We start from the raw sequence: 17,998 nt of genomic DNA, 5'->3' as shown, positions 1-17,998 counted from the left end.
TCTTATTCAGGATGAAGACATTACAACTTACAACACGGTTGATGTATGATAAATTAATTCCTCTTTTGCTCTTATGTAAATGTAGTTAAAATATATCCCTAAAACATTACTTTTGGATACTTTGGTCAAGTTCTTTGATATAACAATTATGTAGGTATGCATAGATAGATTTAAAATAAAATCATCTTGACACACAATCGAGTCTATTGAATCTTATTCAGGATGAAGACATTACAACACGGTTGATGTATGATAAATTAATTCCTCTTTTGCTCTTATGTAAATGTAGTTAAAATATATCCCTAAAACATTACTTTTGGATACTTTGGTCAAGTTCTTTGATATAACAATTATGTAGGTATGCATAGATAGATTTTTTTTTATCAGAAGAGTTGCCATCCTTTCTACAGTCACATAAGAGCAAAATAGGAAGTTTAAATTTTAAAATGAAACATTCACTCACACCACACCCGCCTTCAAAAGTAGGTATACTGGGAGAAAACAAACTGATTTGCCTCGTGAAGAAGTTCATTTTCTTGGCATTGATGGCAACAAAGAAGGTTCTGTTAAAGGCATCCCCATTGTCACCACTATGTTTCAGGGGTGACCATTCTGTTGTCATTGACTGTTTTCCTCAACTTGGTAGCTGAAACTCTGCCCCAAGTATCTGACGCGATTCCACTGCTAGGTACATTTCCATTTCATTTTGCTTGTTGCCATCACTGTTCGTTTTTCTTATTTGTTTTTGATCATGAATGATTTGATCCGTTTTGTTTTTGTTTTTCGAGATTTATTGTTCCTACAGTACACATTCGTATAGGATACAAAGGAAAGAATGGAGGAAGTCCCCAGGATAATACTCATGCCAGTAAAGCTGATCTTGTGTTTTTCTTAGAAAGAGTATGGAAGAAAGGACAAGGGAAAACCCCATCAGAAAATATTTGTTCCTTCATTCTATGTGGATTTACAAAACAAAATAGATTCATACTCATACAGCCCAGAGGTTCAGGTATCTCAGAGCTAAACAAAACACAGCCCTACCCCGTTGGGGACAATACATTACGCCCAGCCTAATCCCTTTATGTTTTTCGTTTTTTTTTTTTTTTTTTTTTTTTTTTTTTTTTTTTTTTTTTTTTTACATGGAAAAAAATTGTTTTATGAAAACTTATACCTAACAGAGATATGACCCCTCTCCGAAATGTAGGACCGAAGCCCGAAAAAGACAACAGCAAAGAATGACGGTCTCAGAGAATGGTTTGTCCAATACACGAAGACTATTATTAAAGGATCTACCATTTTCATTTGTATGAGGGCAGAGGGTCATCTTTTCGGATTTTCTGCGTTCATTGCGGAAAGGAAGACGCATTTGAATTCCACCTACCTCAACACCAATAATGAAAATACCCACCAAATTGTATGACGGGCAACCCTACACTAGAAGGATGTCCTATATTAGGAACAGCCAGCATATTGGGATTAAAATAAATTAGTTTTTCAAGCATCAGAAAAAAAAGTTGTTACAATTCTCACACGTCCTACAAATTCTTTTATTAGATTTTTTCACGTTCTGTTATTATTTTGTTCGCATTGAAAAAATAGAAAGTAAAATCACAGGTGAAAAAAACGTGTAACTGAAGCCAACATAAACAGGTAATGAAAGCTGATAATATGCAACAAAATATTGATTCAATTGAGTATTGGAAATATTTAAAAGTACGAACCAAACAAGGAAAACAGCTTATTCAAAATGTACATCACCCATCGTAGATTGTGGAAGATCACAGACATGAGAGCATAACAGGACATCCTGGTAAACCTGATGAACAGCAATAAATTAGTGCGAGTAGCAGTACAAATGCTGGTGCAGACACAAAAATCATACTTGCCCTAAATACATACAAAACACCATAAACGTAAATACAAACGTAAGATCTGTACATATGAAGATACCTAAAAAGGGAAGTAAAAACCTTCGTGTTGAAAATGAAGAAAGTACTGAGAAAATAAATAGCAATAAATTAGTGCGAGTAGCAGTACAAATGCTGGTGCAGACACAAAAATCATACTTGCCCTAAATACATACAAAACACCATAAACTTAAATACAAACGTAAGATCTGTACATATGAAAATACCTAAAAAGGGAAGTAAAAACATTCGTGTTGAAAATGAAGAAAGTACTGAGAAAATAAAGGAACGAATAAATTAAAATAAAAGGCCATAAAATCCGTACACCAAGCGATAAAAGAGACACAAAAATTCTGAACACACAAAAGATAGATGTAAGAAAGGTAGTTTCTGCATAATATACTCGAAGACATTCTACCAATTGACTGCGTTGCGTTTTAATAAACTGCCTGAAGTGTCAATAAATTATCATTATTATTTCCTTTCTTAAAAATATGTATGTAAAACATACATGTAAAGGTTGTTTTTGCCTTGATTGTTCTTGCTGTTATTCCTCGATTAATTGTCCACTGAAAAGCGTAGCTGGATAAAAGAGACACAAAAATTCTGAACACACAAAAGATAGATGTAAGAAAGGTAGTTTCTGCATAATATACTCGAAGACATTCTACCACTTGAATAACTTACTCTGTCTGGAATACCCAACAATGTTATGAACAAAAGTAACGTGGGGAAAATACCCAGCAATGTATGTAATAAAGGAAGGACGCTACCTACGTGGGAAAATACCCAACGAAGGAATTGCCATGATAGAACAGTTGCGCTTACTTAGATGATGTTTCAAAGTCAAAGAGCAGGAAAAATGAGGAACAATGGAATTTTTCTTTTTATTCTACGACTTCTAGATCCCGAGAAAAAGTTTAAGAAACTGGTTAAATGAATCAGGGACGAATATCTCACTGAGGGGAAAGAGTGAAGTCTATTCCTTGCCTGGGAAATTCCTACCCTCACTGTTGACACCCCTGTAAACTCTTCCAAAGAGAAGATTAATAATAATCATTTTGACTTCGGGTAGACACAAGCTTAGAAAATGAGATTTTGTCTTCATAAAGACGTGTGGAGCTCCTTCGAAATAAATTATATATTATTAATTTTATGCCAAGTGGATGAGAAATCTACCCTGCTCCTTCGTTTGCTGAGCTGTCTTGAGAAACGAAATTTTATTGTGGGTATACCAGGACGGAAATAAGATTATTCTTTTTATGATACTTTCATTTGGCAATCGGATACAAGAGGTCCCAAAATGGCCACATTTTTGATTGGTTCATAGACACACGATAGTTTTCAAAATTAGCTCCATATTATACATAGGTACATAGTACATATTTACCTTTCACTTATTTAGAGTTTAAGGCAAACGCGCCTGTAATAATTGTATTGCAAAATTGTCACAATAAAATAGGAATAAAATTGTCTATATCTTGTGAGTTTGAGAAAAATCGATTAAAAAAATACCGGTAAATCGTGAACTCTGACGTCACGACATACGCTCGCGTACACGATGACGTCACATCAAATGATCCGAGCATCCGAGTAAAGCTCCCTCGCAGGCAGCACATTAATGTGTTTGTGCGCATACGTTTCTGCGCATTTCTTTCTGCTCCTCCGCCAGCGTACTTGCATGAAGTCTGACGTCACACTTCTTTGAATTCTTTCATTAGAACGGAAAATGAAAATTGAATTTTAGACCTTTTACAGTTATTTTTTTTCGGAGTTTTGATCACTTATTTGGATTTTTCACAACTTTTCACATAGGAATCGACAATTTATTAATAATTTTTACCCATTTGCAACTGCTCCATTGGGGTTTGAACTCCGGGCTTACTTTGATAACTACATTTAGAAAACTAAAAGGACCATAAATATATTAGTGATGTCTTGATATTATCTTCCCCCTCCTCTCAATCTCCCCCTCTCCCACTGTATTTTGTATTTGTTTCCTTTTATCTTATATTATAAGAACATCTTCTCATATTTACTGAGCTCTGTTTCTTTTGCTTTGTTGCATCGTTCACTTATGAGTCTTATGACTGTCTTTACTCATCGATCTCTTTCCCTCTTTCGTGCCTTCCTACTTTTAATACCTCAAAAATACCCCGCGGCTTTATCTACATGCATGTATATGTATAGATAGTCTCACCACTATGTGCTTTGTAACAAGAATACAAACGAAACCAAGCAGCAAGCTCAAAGAAGATATTTTGTAAACAAAAAACAAGTTGAAGACGTTTTGGAAATCAAAGGCGAGAATGCAGAGGTCGTAAATCAAGGCCGGGACATTTGGGATATTGTTGCTGCTGTGTGGAAAGCTTGTGTGGGACATGGAGTGAAAATATTAAGGCAAACGCGCCTGTAATAATTGTATTGCAAAATTGTCACAATAAAATAGGAATAAAATTGTCTATATCTTGTGAGTTTTTCTTCTTTAATAGCACTATCTGCCACACTTTCCTGACATACTCTATCATACGGTATACTTCATCTCTTCCTCTGTCTTCATTTTACTAGCTATCTGTTGCTGACAGTTTCTATTTTATTTTCCACTATGTCATTCTTTCCCACCAGCTCGTTTTTCATTGAGACTCACCTAGATAGTTTTCAAAATGATCTGACTTATAAAATCTAATCATGTATATTAAAATAAAATTTGTAAATTGGTACAATACCAAACTTATTCTATGTAAATAAAATAAATTTCTTTGTAAACTTTTCAAGCACGATTTTGAATCTTATGTAAACTTTGGTTGAGGTCTACATGTAAATTGGTACAATACCAAACTTATTCTATGTAAATAAATAAATTTCTTTGTAAACTTTTCAAGCACGATTTTGAATCTTATGTAAACTTTGGTTGGGGTCTACTATCTCATGCTAGTCTACTATCTCATAGGCATTTCTTTCTGCTCCTCCGCCAGCGTGCTTGCATACTGGCCCTACCTAGCGAGGCAACTGCCTGAAGTCTGACGTCACACATCTTTGAATTCTTTCATTAGGACGGAAAATGAAAATTGAATTTTCAACCTTTTACAGTTATTTTTTCGGAGTTTTGATCTCATATTTGGATTTTTCACAACTTTTTACGTAGGAATCGACAATTTATTAATAATTTTTACCCATTTGCAACTGCTCCATTGGGGTTTGAACTCCGGACTTACTTTGATAACTACATTTAGAAAACTATTAAACTAAAAGGACCATAAAAAGGACCATGTATAGTGATGTCTTGATATTATCTTCCCCCTCCTCTCAATCTCCCTCTCTCCCACTATATTTTGTATGTTTTCTTTTATCTTCTCATATTTACTGAGCTCTGTTTCTTTTGCTTTGTTGCATCGTTCACTTATGAGTCTTATGACTTATGACTGTCTTTACTCAACGATCTCTTTCCCTCTTTCGTGCCTTCCTACTTTTAATACCTCAAAAATACCCCGCGGCTTTATCTACATGCTGTAAATTGGTACAATACCAAACTTATTCTATGTAAATAAATAAATTTCTTTGTAAACTTTTCAAGCACGATTTTGAATCTTATGTAAGCTTTGGCTGGGGTCTACATAGTCTACTATCTCATGCTGCAGTCACATGCCCCTAAGTATTCTCTGAGACTATGCCCAAACAACCCTAGCATTCTCATGTGACTGTAAAATACGTGCAACATGTGAATATTATATGATATTGTAGACTCCAAGTTCCTCATAAACGCTATCTCTAACCTTATCCTGTATGTACAGCTTTAGCTAAATTCCTTCAGGAATCGGGTATTTTTTAGTAGTAATTTTTTGTCTTTATCAGCCTTTATTTTGAATGTACAATCCTCTCAAATTCGTGCGTGAAAGTTTACAAACAGTATCCCAAAAGTAGTTTTCTAAAAATCATGTAACCATGATGTATAAAATAATCAATTTTCAAAAACAATAACAAAATAAAATGAATTCTAAACAAAAACTCTGAAATCTGATGTTATTTTATGAAATGAATGATTAAAATAAAAACAGTAAAAATATTGTTTTATTCTCATGTGACTGTAAAATACGTGCAACATGTGAATATTATATGATATTGTAGACTCCAAGTTCCTCATAAACGCTATCTCTAACCTAATCCTGTATGTACAGCTTTAGCTAAATTCCTTCAGGAATCGGGTATTTTTTAATAGTAATTTTTTGTCTTTATCAGCTTCAGCGAATTTTCTTCTCTTGCTTCCAAGTATCTTGACTGGTTCTGAAATCGTTAATTTTAAGATTTACACTACTTAATTTTAGTCTTCTTACTAAATGATACCAAAACTGCACGAATACAGCAAAGAATGACGGTCTCAGAGAATGGTTTGTCCAATACACGAAGACTATTATTAAAGGATCTACCATTTTCATTTGTATGAGGGTCATCATTTCGGATTTTCTGCGTTCATTGCGGAAAGGAAGACTCCACCTACCTCAACACCAATAATGAAAATACCCACCAAATTGTGTGACGGGCAACCCTATACACTAGAAGGATGTCCTATATTAGGAACAGCCAGCATATTGGGATTAAAATAAATTAGTTTTTCAACCATTAGAAAAAAAAAGTTGTTACAATTCTCACACGTCCTACAAATTCTTTTATTAGATTTTTTCACGTTCTGTGATTATTTTATTCGCATTGAAAAAATAGAAAGTAAAATCACAGGTGGAATGAAAAGTAAAAATTTGTTATGTTTAGAGAACAAAAATATCAATATCATTTGAGAGCTTTACACTGAGAAGTACTTGGATGAATTCCAAAACAGAATACACACTCCTATTGATATTTTTCATTCACTTTTCGTACAATACCTGCTATGTACGAGTAGGTATTTCACAAAACTTAAATAAAATGTTATGCAAATATTTTACAATACACATACAACTTTTCCAAAAGATGATGAGCCGAATAGCTGAGGAAAATGATCTATGAGTAGCAGGACTAGTAAGCCCAGGGCTGCACTTTGAAATTAAGATTAAGCCAATCGTCTCAATTAGTTCTTAAAAAAAAAAATCTTTTTCTTACCATTCATTGGTTATAATTTGATATGCAATTCAATGTACATTAAAAATAACAAGAAATTACAAAACAAAGGGCCAATTTATTACCTCAGCAATGTCTACCATTTTACTCTTTGTCAACACCTCATCATCTTTTACTCGAAAAATTGATTATCAAATTTAATATTTCTGTTTCATGAAGAATGCATTTCCATTGTATCTTTCAGTTATTTTATTTGTTAACCTATTACAACTAAAACATTGTGCGAACCAATCTTGTTGTTCTACTGAAGTATTTGTTTATTTGTATTTGTAATGCAAATTTTATTTTGCTTGTCTCTTGATTGGCTTCTTTTTAGTTAACACCTTTTATTATTTTTTACAAGTTCATCGATATTGTTGTAGGTAGGTTCTTAATTTATGTTGTTTTTTTTTCTTCATATTTTTGACTGCGTTGCGTTTTAATAAACTGCCTGAAGTGTCAATAAATTATCATTATTATTTCCTTTCTTAAAAATATGTATGTAAAACATGCATGTAAAGGTTGTTTTTGCCTTGATTGTTCTTGTTGTTAATTCATTTCATACAACTCACTCACTCTTAACCTAAAACTGGAAATATAGCCCCTGTTCCCCCAACCCAAAGTTTGTAAAAAATTAAAATCTTATTCCAAGGTCTTCTCTCGATTCTCTGCTAAATCTTCTGCTTTCAATACACCTATAGCTACTGTATAGATATACACTTTAAAGACAAATTTCTCCCTCCTCTCTCTCTCTCTCTTTCTCTTTTTCCCTCCCTTCCAGACGTGCGTAACTTAATAAAAATCTGACAGTTTCTATTTTATTTTCCACTATGTCATTCCTTCCCACCAGCTCGTTTTTCATTGAGACTCACCTAGATAGTTTTCAAAATGTAGTGAAAATATCACCACGATGGGCCCATTATTAGCGGGTCATTTACTTCGGAGTTTATACATTCAAAACATTTCGCCCCCAGACTCCGGTACGGATTTTTTTCGTTCCAAAGAAATGGGACCCGTTATGGCATTGTCGTTTGAATGATGTCGTTTAAGTCGTTTTTATGGAGGTCTGTATATTCATGCCAGACACGCATTACAACTTCGTCTTTGTCGTATGGGTGGTTTACACTACGGTTTTGTCAGTGAAAATATCACCACGATGGGCCCATTATTAGCGGGTCATTTACTTCGGAGTTTATACATTCAAAACATTTCGCCCCCAGACTCCGATCTGGATTCTTTTCGTTGCAAAGAAATGGGACGCGTTATGGCATTGTCGTTTGAATGATGTCGTTTAAGTCGTTTTTATGGAGGTCTGTATATTCATGTCAGACACGCATTACAACTTCTTCTTTGTCGTATGGGTGGTTTACACTACGGTTTTGTTAGCTCTCTCTAAAGGTGAGTTGAACTAAATTATAATTTGGATTCTAAAAAACGGACTCACTATTTTACATCATGGTTTAATGCGGTGGGGCCTTTATTGACTGGTCTCGTTATACGTTTCCATTGTTGAGCATGCTTCCAGCTATACTTATGTATGCTAAAAAACGGACTCACTATTTTACATCATGGTTTAATGCGGTAAAAAGGTGGGGCCTTTATTGACTGGTCTCGTTATACGTTTCTATCGTTGAGCATGCTTCCAGCTATACTTATGTATGTAGCTAAAACCAGGCGGAGAGAGCTGATGTACTCCTACGTCAAAGATTAAAGGTCTTGCTTCCTAAAAAACGGACTCACTATTTTACATCATGGTTTAATGCGGTAAAAAGGTGGGGCCTTTATTGACTGGTCTCGTTATACGTTTCTATTGTTGAGCATGCTTCCAGCTATACTTATGTATATAGCTAGAACCAGGCGGAGAGAGCTGATGTACTCCTACGTCAAAGATTAGAGGTCTTGCTTTCATTATTTCCGAAAAACGAACTATTTAACGCTTTTAACCTTACCCTGAATGCAAAGATTTTGGAATGTGAACTCTTCTGATCTATTGATATGTACGAAATATCCTAGGAAAGGAATTTCAAAAGGGACGAGAATTTTCCACATTTTCTATACAACCCACCTACCTAGGCTACCTCGTCTAACAAACATGGCTGCGTATATTGCTTTGACGAAACTTTCATGATTTAGTACCTACCTGAGTAAGCCAGGGGATTTCTACCTCGTCTAACAAACATGGCTGCGTATATTGCTTTGACGAAACTTTCATGATTTAGTACCTACCTGAGTAAGCCAGGGGATTTCGAAAAACGAACTATTTAACGCTTTTAACCTTACCCTGAATGCAAAGGTTTTGGAATGTGAACTCTTCTGATCTATTGATATGTACGAAACATCCTAGGAAAGGAATTTCAAAAGGGACGAGAATTTTCCACATTTTCTATACAACCCACCTACCTAGGCTACCTCGTCTATATTATTTCAATTTTATACCTAAGGAAAAAAAATCTTAGGTTTGACCATTGTAAAATGTAAAACGAAGCTGTTTGTTAATGAGTGCTGTAGAAGCGTAGCTAGATATAAAGTAGATTAAACCCACACAGGATGTACCTTTGAACCTTTGTACCTACCTACTACCATTTCCAAATCAATAATCCCTTTGAAGAAATATTGGATATTTTTTTCTTTTAATTGACTTTTGATTTATTTACTTTTCCTTGCAAAGGGTTTGAAGTTGAATGTATTTCTTTTAATTGAAATTTTCTTCCTTTGGGTACTTTTGAATTATCTTAATGGAATTTTTTTAATCAATCCAACAACAGAGGAGTATTCTTCATTGTGTGCACTCCTTTTTTCATCAGTAGGGAGTTTAACACTCTGGGGGATTTCGGGTTCACCCAAAGTAAAAAACAGATACATGTATGTCTCGGAGGGATTGGAAAATCTATTAAACATAGATGTTATACTTTTCCCACAGTTTTCTCCATGTTTTTGTGTTGTTTTCTTGACTAAAGCCCGAACACGTCTTTCCCCGTCTAAATAGTTTCTGTTACAATATTTCCCTCGAAAACTTTTTGGTGTAGAATGGTTCAGAGTATCATGCAATACCCTTACATGAATTGTGGCCAATAATACGATTACGCGTCTTTCCCCGTGTAAATAGTTTGTTACAATATTTCCCTCGGAAACTTTTTGGTGTAGAATGGTTCAGAGTATCATGCAATACCCTTGCATGAATTGTGGCTAATAATACGATTACACGTCTTTCCCTCTAAATAGTTTCTGTTACAATATTTCCCTCGGAAACTTTTTGGTGTAGAATGGTTCAGAGTATCATGCAATACCCTTACATGAATTGTGGCTAATAATACGATTACATAGATACCTACGTACCTGGGATGGAAAAACCCTGGTACCTTGAACATTTCTTTCAACATATTTTATGCATTGCTATTACATAAAAGGGGCAATATGGCATCAGTGCTGTTCACATTTCTTCAGGAGAATAGAATCAATAAATAATAAATATAAGTATATATTTGTGTACAATAAAATAATAAATATCTAATTCAATATCGCCGGTATAAAAAATCAATACAACTTTGCTCTCTAACCATAACTTTTTGTCGATTAAATAAATATTGCATACATAATGTACATAGGTAGGAACTTTTTATGTTACAACTTTGCTCTCTAACCATAACTTTTTGTCGATTAAATAAATATTGCATACATAATGTACATAGGTAGGAACTTTTTATGTATTAAAATTAGATAATAATGATCATAATTATTTCATACATATAGCTATAAGTACATAATTATGTTTTAGTTTATAGGTACCAGCCTAATTTATTATCTATAATTATTATGAATGCATAGTTATATCTAATATTCCACGAAAACTAAATTAAAGCTTAAACCGTTTAAACTTGAAATACAGATGCATAAAAGGTAAGTAATAATATTAAGTTTTAGTTAAATGACGTCCTTATTACTTTTAGTTTGATCTTATTACTTTCACACCCTTCTTCTCTTTATTCTGTCAGCGAATTTTCTTCTCTTGCTTCCAAGTATCTTGACTGGTTCTGAAATCGTTAATTTTAAGATTTACACTACTTAATTTTAGTCTTTTTACTAAATAATACCAAAACTGCACGAACTTTTAAACACGATATTTGGAATGTGTTGGTGAAATGTTCAATCTCACTGTTGTGCATTAGTTTCTCTTTTTACATCCTTGATGTTGCAATGTTGCTCGCATTTTCATCGGACTTCCACTCCACATCTACTCTGACCTTTTCACACATTCTGGTAGAAGTCACAACGTATTCAATATTCATAGTTCTTTACGTCACATACGTCTGGCAATTTGCGACGTTGCATGAGCATTTTGATATGAGATTCTCTTCTGTTACCACGTTTTTTTTTTTTTTTTTATGTCAAATTTATTTAGTACAATGCGAAATTCCTGGAGCATTTTTCTCTTCCCTTATCGAGGAAATGCGAAAAAAAATGTCGCAGATTAAGTGGAAGAGTAGTCCTCGAGAAGTTTATAATACATTAAAAAATCAAATTAATGAGTTACTATGCATGTTTAAAGTACCTTATGATTCTGAAATACTAGGTATGTACCTACCTTTAGCGCCCACAACATCTCGTACAAGTTTTCACTTTCCCAAAATTTCCGGAAGTTTCAATTTTCAATACAACTTCCCGAACTTTCGGATTAATAGCCACCACATCAAGCTTAATAAGCTACATCAGTCAAGTGGTGAAATACTCTGAATGCAAGTCAACGGGGAGATGAAGAGGAAAACTTAAGACAGAACATCATGGAGAGCTACCAACCAATCTACTGATTGAGCAATATGATGATGAGCCACCACATTTGTCTAGACTCTAGCTGATGAGTTCCGACAAAAATAAAACGCATCCTAGGCTGCTCTTATCCCTTTTTTTTTTTTTTTTTTTTTTTTTTTTTTTTTTTTTTTTTTTTTTTCCACATGGAAAAAATTGTTTTATGAAAACTTATATGTACCTAACAGAGATATGACCCCTCTCCGAAATGTAGGACCGAAGCCCGAAAAAGACAACAGCAAAGAATGACGGTCTCAGAGAATGGTTTGTCCAATACACGAAGACTATTATTAAAGGATCTACCATTTTCATTTGTATGAGGGCAGAGGGTCATCTTTTCGGATTTTCTGCGTTCATTGCGGAAAGGAAGACGCATTTGAATTCCACCTACCTCAACACCAATAATGAAAATACCCACCAAATTGTGTGACGGGGTAGTAAGTGGGGAGTGTACTAATTAGATAAATTGAAAATCTAATTAGTGAGTATGTTATGCAATCTAAAATTCACCCAAAATCCTCAGCACACAAATTAATGATACAGAATTCAGAATGCTCTCATGAAATACATAATTACCTATGTACATGTACTAGTATTTTAGTATATATGTACCTATGGTAGTAAGTGGGGAGTGTACTAATTAGATAAATTGAAAATCTAATTAGTGAGTATGTTATGCAATCTAAAATTCACCCAAAATCCTCATCACACAAATTAATGATACAGAATTCAGAATGCTCTCATGAAATACATAATTACCTATGTACATGTACTAGTATTTTATTAGTATATATGTACCTATGTACTAGTATTTTCTTCTTCTCTCGCTTTTTGGAGTTCGAAAATAAAGTGTGAGTAGAATCTTATCTCAACAATGTCTTTACCTACATAATATGTGTTAAAACGTTGCTTTTGACATAAATGTAACCTGACTGAGACATAGACTTTACTAAAGTATGTGACAAAATCAGTGTAGATGTACTTGGGATACATAGTATACATGTATTTCCCCCATTTTTGTGAACTACGTTTACAAAATTAAAAGCCTAGACAAAATCAGTGTAGATGTACTTGGGATACATAGTATACATGTATTTCCCCCATTTTTGTGAACTACGTTTACAAAATTAAAAGCCTGAACATGAAAACTTTTTAATCTTGTTTTTTAAGCTGATTGGAAATTTCACCATACAACGCCACAATGAAAAGTAAAAATTTGTTATGTTTAGAGAACAAAAATATCAATATCATTTGAGAGCTTTACACTGAGAAGTACTTGGATGAATTCCAAAACAGAATACACACTCCTATTGATATTTTTCATTCACTTTTCGTACAATACCTGCTATGTACGAGTAGGTATTTCACAAAACTTAAATAAAATGTTATGCAAATATTTTACAATACACATACAACTTTTCCAAAAGATGATGAGCCCAATAGCTGAGGAAAATGATCTATGAGTAGCAGGACTAGCCGGTATAAGCCCAGGTTACACTGAGAAGTACTTGGATGAATTCCAAAACAGAATACACACTCGTATTGATATTTTTCATTCACTTTTCGTACAATACCTGCTACTTACACTGAGAAGTACTTGGATGAATTCCAAAACAGAATACACACTCGTATTGATATTTTTCATTCACTTTTCGTACAATACCTGCTATGTACGAGTAGGTATTTCACAAAACTAGGTATGTTTAAATAAAATGTTATGCAAATATTTTACAATACACATACAACTTTTCCAAAAGATGATGAGCCGAATAGCTGAGGAAAATGAGCTATGAGTAGCAGGACTAGCAGGTATAAGCCCAGGGCTGCACTTTGAAATTAAGATTAAGCCAATTAATTAAAAAAAAAAAAAAAAAAAAAATCTGTTTTTTACCATTCATTGGTTATAATTTGATATGTAATTCAATGTACATTAAAAATAACAAGAAATTACAAAACAAAGGGCCAATGTCTACCATTTTAATCTTTGTCAACACCTCATCATCTTTTACTCGAAAAAATTGATTATCAAATTTAATATATCTGTTTCATGGAGAATGCATTTCCATTGTATCTTTCAGTTATTTTATTTGTTAACCTAAGCCAATCGTCTCAATTTGTTCCTTAAAAAAAAAAAAAAAAAAAAAAAAAAATCTGTTTTTTTTACCATTCATTGGTTATAATTTGATATGTAATTCAATGTAGGTACATTAAAAATAACAAGAAATTACAAATCAAAGGGCCAATTTATTACCTCAGCAATGTTTACCATTTTACTCTTTGTCAAGACCTCATCATCTTTTACTCGAAAAATTGACTATCAAATTTAATATTTCTGTTTCATGAAGAATGCATTTCCATTGTATCTTTCAGTTGTTTTATTTGTTAACCTATTACAACTAAAACATTGTGCGGACCAATCTTGTTGTTCTACTGAAGTATGTGTTTATTTGTATTTGTAATGCAAATTTTATTTTGCTTGTCTCTTGATTGGCTTCTTTTTAATTAACACCCTTTATTATTTTTTACAAGTTCATCGATAATGTTGTAGATAGGTTCTTAATTTATGTTGTTTTTTTTTTTTCATATTTTTGACTGCGTTGCGTTTTAATAAACTGCCTGAAGTGTCAATAAATTATCATTATTATTTCCTTTCTTAAAAATATGAATGTAAAAGGTTGTTTTGCCTTGATTGTTCTTGTTGTTATTACTCGAATAATTGTCCACTGAAAAGCGTAGCTAATTCATTTCATACAACTCACTCACTCTTAACCTAAAACTGGAAATATAGCCCCTGTTCCCCCAACCCAAAGTTTGTAAAAAATTAAAATCTTATTCCAAGGTCTTCTCTCGATTCTCTGCTAAATCTTATGCTTTCAATACACCTATAGCTACTGCATAGATATACACTTTAAAGACAAATTTCTCTCTCTCTCTTTCCCTCCCTTCCAGACGTGCGTAACTTAATAAAAACAATAGCAAAATCCTGATGGAAAGATAAAATAAAGCTGGATGAACATCAAATTGAAGAGCGAAAAGAAGAACAGGAGGAGGGAAAGAAATAAAGCAAACTGTCTTGCTTACTTTTTACACTGTGCTTCTTATTCATATTTCTCCTTAAATTAAAAATTCATAAAAAAATTCTTCCACTATACAAAAAAAAACTAATGTTTTTGTTCACAAAATAGAATAAGGGATTTTGAAACTAAGAGGAAAACTGTTGAGGGAAAATGTGTCTTCTTTTTTGGCAAAAGTCCATGCTTTTCTATTTGCCAAATATTTTTTGTGTACATATACGTATAGGTAGCACCCACCTATTCGAATCTAGACAAATGAAAGCCTACAGGCATGCTTATAGTTTCCTATAAAGTTCCTTGGAAGAACTGCTTTACCTCGGAAAATGGACGAGAGAAAATACCTATCTAGTTAACGCGGTCAAATATTTCTTACCTAACGTCCTAACTAACATACTAATATCAAACAATAACTTCGGTACCTATTTGTTTCAAGGACTTCATGAACCATAAAGCAAGTACTTGGTTTATTTTCAATATCGTGAAAGGAAGAAACTTGAATTGTACCTTTCCACTTTTCTTGTGCAAATGATTTTCAGTTGCTCTCTCCTTCCTTCCTCTCCCTTCATCTCTTCTTAACTATAACTGTTCACTCTATCATCTCTTTGCTCGTATTCATCCACTTTTCTCCCACACACCCATACTCCCCCATTCCTGTCTCGTTTTCTCTCCCTGCTTTTTTAATACTACTTATCGCTCCCTAATTTTCCTCTCTTTCCCATTTCAACTCTCCCAAAAAGATAATACTCCCCTCTTGTGCTATTCCTTATCATACACATATTTATAACATACTCTCTCTCTCTCTTTTATTTTATCTGTATCACTTCCCTAAACACCTTTCCCTCTCTCCCTCTCTAATCTTTTTAATACTACTTATCGCTCCCTAATTTTCCTCTCTTTCCCATTTCAACTCTCCCAAAAAGATAATACTCCCCTCTTGTGCTATTCATTATCATACACATATTTATAACATACTCTCTCTCTCTTTTATTTTATCTGTATCACTTCCCTAAACACCTTTCCCTCTCTCCCTCTCTAATTTCATTTATTTTCTCTCTTTTCCTAAATCTCTGATCCCTTGTTTTCCCTATCCAGTCTCCGCATTTGATCTCTCTCCATTATGGTTTTAGATTATTATTTTAATCTAGGTATTTACAATTTTATGTTGTAATAGAGTTATTGGTTATCTAGCTAATGGGTTATAGAAGTACATGGATTACATGAAATTTATGTACTTATCTAACATTTTATAAATTTTATTTCATGTGTGTCCATTAATGTATCGTAAATGTTTTATTGGTTTGACTTTGCGAAACCTTTAATTATGCTTTTTATTATGATTATTACTTTCTATCATTTTTATGATAAGATACCCGTTATATGTTACCTATTTATTAAAGGTTTCGCATATGTTAATAAATATCAAGGTTGTCCAATTCTCATTTTTCAATGTTTTTCTCACAATCGAGAGGGAACCAAATGCACTCCAGTTTAGGGGCAAGAGACATTCTTTTAAAACCCCTTTTTCAATGTCTGCAAAAAGAGTATACCCGTTATATGTTACCTATTTATTAAAGGTTTCGCATATGTTAATAAATATCAAGGTTGTCCAATTCTCATTTTTCAATGTTTTTTTCACAATCGAGAGGGAACCAAATGCACTCCAGTTTAGGGGCAAGAGAAATTCTTTTAAAACCCCTTTTTCAATGTCTGCAAAAAGAGTTTTTGCTTTGAAAAATGGCTGTACAGGTAGAATGTTCAATAAATTCTTTGTGCTAAGTTTTTCATGCGAAAAGGTTTCCAGGGTATAAAAGTTTCAACTTTGTCTAAAGCTTAGACTTTTGTTTTTTAATTCTAATTTTAAGTTGTCTTCAAGCTATCATGAACATGTTCCATGAGAATCCCCTGGTCAAACGAGTCCAAGAAGAGCTCTCTTCCATCGAGTCTTCTGTTGAGTTCCTGTGGTGCCCCAGCCATGTCGGCATAGCTGGCAATGAAGTAGCTGACGAGGAAGCAAAACAAGCCCTAAACATCGATGTCAACCACCACGAGTTATTCCTTGACGAAATCAAGACCATCATTAAGAAAAAATACCTGGAAGAATGGAATACCAAATGGGTTAACATTAGTCCAAATGAAAACAAATTGAGAAAAATTAAGAACTCGGTATATCCCGCAATGAAGTAGCTGACGAGGAAGCAAAACAAGCCCTAAACATCGATGTCAACCACCACGAGTTATTCCTTGACGAAATCAAGACCATTATTAAGAAAAAATACCTGGAAGAATGGAATACCAAATGGGTTAATATTAGTCCAAATGAAAACAAATTGAGAAAAATTAAGAACTCGGTATACCCATGGAAAACATCGAATAGAAAATCCCGCTTGGATGAGGTTTGCCTGATGAGGATGAGAGTGGGCCACTCCAAGATAACCCACTCTCACCTCTTCAGAAGGGAAGATCGACCTTTATGTGACAAGTGCCAAGAACCAACGACAATAGAGCACATCCTACTCTATTGTAGAAATATGCGCTTCAGACCCCCCAGCTTCTCCTCGGCTAGCATCTCAGACATCCTGAAAGACAACGAAGAATCCATAAATGAAGCCCTCCAGTTTCTTAAGAGAAACAATTACCTGAAAAACTTGTAACACTTTTTTTTTTCTCCACACATGGCCGTGATGCTTAGCGTGTAATCAAATAAATAAATAAATAAAAATAAAATAATATTGTAATCATTCAGTGAAAAATAAACGTGAAAAAAATTGGCGTTTTAGAAAAGGCATTTTACTCCCGGAAAAAGATATCGAGATTTTGGTTCTTGTCCTGGTAAAGCTTTAAAGTTTCTTCCATTTTTAATTTCCTTGTTTTCCAATCGTGTCTGGAAAATACATTAAATTTATTTCCAACACGCCAATTTTTCCTTTAAAGGGGAAAAAGAAATGTAAAATTGTAAACGCATAGGAGGTTATTCTAACCAAAGTAAACCAAGAATTAACCCCCTCTTCTTGATGGCAAACTCAGTAAAGTTTGGTTACTCCCGTAGTATGTTCTAAATCGGAGAGTCGAGAAGGGACACGACATCTTCTTCTTCTTCTTCTTCTTCTTCTTCTTCTTCTTCTTCTT

The 17,998-nt window shown here is 33.7% G+C and overlaps 2 protein-coding genes across 3 annotated transcripts in view; both read left to right on the top strand.

The window, feature by feature from the left end:
* The first annotated feature begins 342 nt into the window (after positions 1-342).
* The window catches only part of LOC103513865 (acetylcholine receptor subunit alpha-type acr-16-like), a 20,041-nt gene continuing 2,385 nt past the window's right edge, over positions 343-17,998 (top strand). Inside the window, exon 1 of one of the 2 annotated variants that reach the window (XM_017445978.2) lies at positions 343-688. The gene's annotated coding sequence lies outside the window, so the exon portion shown is untranslated. Of the gene's footprint in view, positions 689-10,811; positions 10,893-17,998 lie in introns of those variants that run through there. The other variant, XM_026826966.1, reaches the window with a different exon arrangement.
* Positions 16,803-17,583, top strand: LOC113469351. The gene is made up of 2 exons (XM_026826965.1): positions 16,803-16,916; positions 17,080-17,583. Exons 1-2 carry the CDS (start codon positions 16,905-16,907, stop codon positions 17,521-17,523), a joined length of 456 nt encoding a protein of 151 aa, XP_026682766.1. The 5' UTR covers positions 16,803-16,904; the 3' UTR covers positions 17,524-17,583.

This window comes from Diaphorina citri, unplaced genomic scaffold, assembly GCF_000475195.1.
Source record: "Diaphorina citri unplaced genomic scaffold, Diaci psyllid genome assembly version 1.1 scaffold1039, whole genome shotgun sequence".
In the NCBI taxonomy this organism is placed as follows: domain Eukaryota; kingdom Metazoa; phylum Arthropoda; class Insecta; order Hemiptera; family Psyllidae; genus Diaphorina; species Diaphorina citri.
The sequence above is the reverse complement of the archived record's forward strand: the minus strand, read 5'-3'. Positions and strand labels throughout refer to the sequence as shown.